General features: G+C 52.6%; 1 protein-coding gene across 3 annotated transcripts in view; it reads right to left on the bottom strand.

Moving 5' to 3' along the window:
* Positions 1–50: 50 nt before the first annotated feature.
* Positions 51–5,092, bottom strand: part of CACNG7 (calcium voltage-gated channel auxiliary subunit gamma 7) — a 29,391-nt gene continuing 24,349 nt past the window's right edge. For 2 of the 3 annotated variants that reach the window (XM_017871788.1, XM_017871787.1), the window contains exons 5-6: positions 1,924–2,069; positions 51–1,503 (exon numbers count right to left, since the gene is read on the bottom strand). In XM_017871788.1, the coding sequence (XP_017727277.1) occupies positions 1,246–1,503; positions 1,924–2,069 (404 nt within the window). In that variant the 3' untranslated portion in view covers positions 51–1,245. The remainder of the gene's footprint in view (positions 1,504–1,923; positions 2,070–5,092) is intronic. The other variant, XM_017871789.1, reaches the window with a different exon arrangement.

Genomic DNA, 5,092 nt, shown 5'->3' with positions numbered 1-5,092 from the left:
CAAACTAAAAGCCCCCGTCCCTCCCCTGCCCCCCTCCCCCCACCCCGGGGGCCATTCCGGTTCCGTGTACAGCACTGTGCTACCTCGCCCCTCTTTCCCTAATAAGGAGGGGTGGGCGAGTTCCTGGTGACCTCCTCTCCCCCCAAAATCTGTCCAACGGGGCGGACGGGCCCTTGAAAGAGGCCAGAGTTGGGGTTCTGAGGGGGTAAGAGGGACGTCAATGAGGAGGAGAGCCAGAAAATGGAAGACTTAGAGGTTTTGGGGGGGGTGTCGACCCCCGCTACTGCCCCTCCCTCCCTCGACGGGGCCTCGAAGGGGGAGAGGCTGGCACAGGTGTGGAGATGGCGTGTGGGAATTCCCTCCACCCTAGGGTCCCCATTCTGGCCGTCTGGTGTGCGCCTAGGACGGAATGCACCCAGCGGCTTGGGACGAGCAGGTGGAGGGAGGAAAGGAGAGAAAAAGGCGGAAGACGAAAAAGAAGCCAAGAATAGCTGAGAAAGCAAGAAGATCCTTTAGACAAGAGCCCCCTAAAAGGCAGGTAACCTTCAGGAAGCAGAAAAGAGCCCAGCCGGTGAGAAAGAACGGGACCTTCCAGGGAAGTCGGGGAGATGGGGAGGGAAGGGCTGGGTTAACCGTACCCGTGGCTTCCAGCCCCCTTCCCTACGCCACCCCGGGGCTGCGGGTGGAGCAAGCCGGCCCTCCCACTGCACCGGAGGACCCAGCAGGTCAGGACCCAGCAGGTCAGTGAGATTAGGCAAGGAAAAAGGAAGCCCAGGACAGAAGGGAGAAGAGGATGGTCGGCATTCCCAGCAGCTGCCCGAACCTGTTCTCCAGCCCAGAGCCCCTGTAGTGAGGTCGGAGGCTGGGGAGCTCCGGGGAGCTCCGGGGAGCTGGGCGCCTGCACTGCCGCGGGCTGCTCCCAGCGCAGAGCTGGTGGAGAAAGAGGGAGGAGCTAATTTTCTTGGAGAGGAGGGTCCAGATGAAAGGGGCGGGGCAACGAAGGGGAGGAGTCATTTGTGAGGGAGAGGGACCAATGAAAAGGAGAGATCCGGAAAAGGGGGCGCGGCCATTGAAATAAGGGAGGGTGTGGGCGGAGCCATTGGGGAGAGGGCGGGGCCTAAAGCTGGCGCAGCCTCCTCCGAGTGGGAGCAAGGAGTCCCGAGGACGGAAGGGGGCGCTGCATTGCAGGGAGACCCCCGAGGACAAGGAGGAAGAGGAGGCAGGGGGAGCTCCGAGGGGTGGGCCTCAGCAGGGCGAGGTGGAGATGTGCAGGTGGTCCGGGTACTTGATGGCGGGAGGGTAGTTCTGCGTCATTTGGATGGACACGTCGCTGGAGATGTCGGAGGGGCTCCGACCGCGGCGCCACGCCTCGGGCTGCAGGAACTGGCCCGAGTAGTCGGAGCAGTCGCTGAGACGCGGGCGGTAGAAGGCCGGGTGTGGACGGTACATCTCCTCCTCCGCGTAGCGCTTGGTGAACAGGTACACGGACATCACGCCGGCCCCCTGCGGCAAGGCAAGGTCAGAGTCCCAGGGGCGCCCCCCCGCGCATCCCCGGACCCCGACTCATCTCCTCTCACTCCAGGACTCAGAGTCCCCACCCCAAGCCCCTTCCTATCCCAGGACCCAGGATCAGGACTCCAGCCCTCTCTTTCCCCAGGACCTCAGGAGTCCAAGCCCTCGGGTTGGCCCCTCCCTCAAGACCCAGGAGTCCCAGTCTCCAGACCCCTCCTCCCCCAGGATCCCAAAAGTTGGAGCTCTCAGACCCCTCTTCCTCCAGGACCCAGGGGTTAGACCCTCAGCTACCACCTCCCTCTGACGCCAGAGTCTGCATCTCCAGCCTCTCCTTCCTCCTGGACTCAGGAACCAGGCCCCCAAGACCTCTGTCCATTCAGAACTCTAGAGTCTAGGTCCCAGGGACATCACCTCTTTGAGTAGGAAGGAGGAAGCGGCGAAGGCAAAAGACCACCCGTAGCGATAATGAAAATACTGCTCAGAGCTGCTGGGCCTGTTCATGACCTCGTCGTTGATGCTGGAGATGTAAAGAACCAAGCCCACCACCAAGGAGAGGCCTAGGGGAGCAGAGGGGGTGCCCTCGTCCATTAGAAGTGGGCCCCTTTTCCCAGTCCCAGCCCCACCTCACTGTCTTCCCCTCCTCCCCATTCTGTCCTGGACTAACTTCGCGGAAGCCCCTTGTGTGCTGGGCCTTGGTTGGGTGCAGGGAGCCCAGAGATGAATCAACAACCACCTCCCCTTTTACCCCCCTAAATCTGCCATCCAGGAGCTCACAATGCAATTGGAGAAGGAAGATTGGAACACACTGATCAAGTCACATATAAGGTGATAGGTGCTACAAGGACGTAGCACGGAGCTCTGTGGGACTCTGGAAGGGGCGCCAAACCCGCCTGGGGCAGGGGCAAGAGAAATGAAGGAAAGATTCCTTTGTTCAAGTCTTATTTTCTTTTTTCTTTTTTTTTGAAACGGAGTCTCACTCTGTGGCCCGGGCTGGAGTGCAGTGGCCCAATCTCGGCGCACTGCAGCCTTCAACCTCCCGGGTTCAAGTGATTCTCCTGCCTCAGCCTCCCAAGTAACTGGGATTATAGGCACCTGCTACCATGCCCGACTAATTTTTTTTTTTTTTTTTTTTTTTTTTTTTTAGTAGAGACGGGGTTTCACCATGTTGGCCAGGCTGGTCTCGAACTCCTGACCTCAGGTGATCCGCCCCCCTCGGCCTCCCAAATGCTAAGATTACAGGCGTGATCAAGTCTTAAGGATGAGGCCCAGGGAAGAATAAGGGCATACTGGCAGAGCGCACAGCATGGGCAAAGGTTTGGGAAGGAGGGAAAATAGAGCTGGTGCACCCATGTAGCTGTAACATGAGCTGTAGCCACAAGAAATGAGGTTAGAGAAAGGGGAAGGTATAGCCATGGTGAGCCTTGAATGCCTGGCCCAGGAGCTGGACATTGACATCAAAGGTACTAGGGAGCTACACAAAGTTTGTAGCAGAGGAAGGACAGGGCCAGATCCCAGTGTTAGAAGAACGCTTGGGGGCTGGTTGGTGCTGGGAACAGACTGGAGGGAGACATATTCCAGGGGGAAGAGGATGAGGCCTGAGCTGAGGCTGTGTGGATAATAATTGCAACAATAGCAATAATAATAGCAACGACTTATATAGGTCTTGGTTTGTGCCAGGCACTGTTCTCAGTGTTGAATATATATAAATTCATTCAAACTTCACAACACCTCTTTGGAGGAGGTACATTTTTAACACCGTTTACACTTGAGGAAATAGAGCATATGGACAGTGTGCAGAGGAGAGGTCCGATCTGAGAATTTCTAAGAGGTGATTATCATTTTCTCCAGATGAAATTTCCTGTAAACAGTAACCATGCCAAGAGTGGCTTAAGGAGGCTACAAAGTTCCCTGCCTTAAATGTATCTAACTAATCCCTATCAACCTCTTCCCCTAGAATCCTACAAATAAACATTCTGTGTGCAGCACACACAGAATAAGCCCAAATTCCTTCCATTGTCTACAGCAGTGGTCGGCAAACCGTGGTCCATGGACAAAACCCAGCTCACCCCCTCATTTTGTATGGTCCCCACCAGCTAAGGGTGGCTCTCACATAAGTAAATGATGTTAAAAATCAAAACAAGACTGGTATTTTGTGGCACATAAAAAGTATATGAATTTCCTTTGGCAGTGCCTCAAAAAGTTAAAGATAGAATTCTCATAGGACCCAGCAATTCCACTCCTAGGTATGTACCCAAGAGAAGTGGAAACATATGTTCATACAAAAACTCATACACGGATGTTTGTAACAGTGTTATGCGTAATAGCCAAAAAGCGGAAACAGCCCAAATGTCCATCAGCTGATGAATGGGTAAACAAAATGTGGTATATCCATATACAGGAATACTATTCAGCCAAAAAAGGGAACGATGTACTGATTCATGCTACCATAGGGATGAACCTAGAAAGCAAGCTAAGTAAAAGAAGCCAGATGCAAAATATCACATATTGTGTGATTCCATTTATATGCAATGTCCAGAATAGGCAAATCCACAGAGATGGAAAGTAGATTAGTGGTTGCCAGGGAATAGGAGGGAGGGGGAAATTGTGTCTGGCTGCTAAGGTATGTGAGGTTTCTTTTGAGAATAATGAAAATGTTGTGAAATTAGCTCATGGAGATGGTTGCACAACCTTGTGAATGTACTAAAAATCACTGAATTATATGAAATTTATAGTATGTGAATTACATCTCAATTTTTTGGGGGAAAGGGGGGGTTTGAAACAGAGTCTTGCTTTGTCACCCAGGCTGGAGTGCAGTGGTGCAATCTCAGCTCACTGCAACCTCCACCTCCTGGACTCAAGTGATGCTCCTGCCTCAGTCTCCTGAATAGCTGGAATTACAGACACCTGCCACCATGCCTGGCTAATTTTTGTATTTTTAGTAGAGACAGGGCTTCACAATGTTGACCAGGCTGGTCTCAAACTACTGACCTCAAGTGATCTGCCCACCTTGGCCTCTCAAAGTGCTAGGATTACAGGTGTGAGCCACCATGCCTGGCCTTTTTTGTTTTGTTTTGTTTTGTTTTGTTTTGTTTTGTTTTGAAGACAGGGTCTTGCTCTGTCGCCCAGGCTGGAGAGCACTGGGGCAATCATGGCTCACTGCAGCCTTCACCTCCCAGGCTCAAGTGATCCTCCCACCTCAGCCTCCCTAGTAGCTGGGACTATAGGTGCACACCACCATGCCTGGCTAATTTTTTGTAGTTTTTGCAGAGACAGGATTTTGCCATGTTCCCCAGGCTGGTCTTGAACTCCTGATCTCAAGTGATCTGCCCACCTCATCTCCCAGAGTGCTGGAATTACAGGTGTGAGCCACTGTGCCTGGCCTTACATCTCACAAGGCTGAGCAGTTGCAAGAGAGACTGGGTGGCCAATAAAGCTGAAGATATTTATTATTTGGCTTTTTACAGAAAACTTCGCTGACCTTTTAGACTACAGTACATAAACAATCTGGTATCTGCCCACACCATCTCTGATCAGTTTCTCCTTGTTTCTTCTTCTTCTTTTTTTTTTTTTTTTTTTTTTT

The sequence above is a fragment of the Rhinopithecus bieti genome, unplaced genomic scaffold (genome assembly GCF_001698545.2).
Source record: "Rhinopithecus bieti isolate Rb0 unplaced genomic scaffold, ASM169854v2 scaffold_6949, whole genome shotgun sequence".
In the NCBI taxonomy this organism is placed as follows: domain Eukaryota; kingdom Metazoa; phylum Chordata; class Mammalia; order Primates; family Cercopithecidae; genus Rhinopithecus; species Rhinopithecus bieti.
The sequence above is the reverse complement of the archived record's forward strand: the minus strand, read 5'-3'. Positions and strand labels throughout refer to the sequence as shown.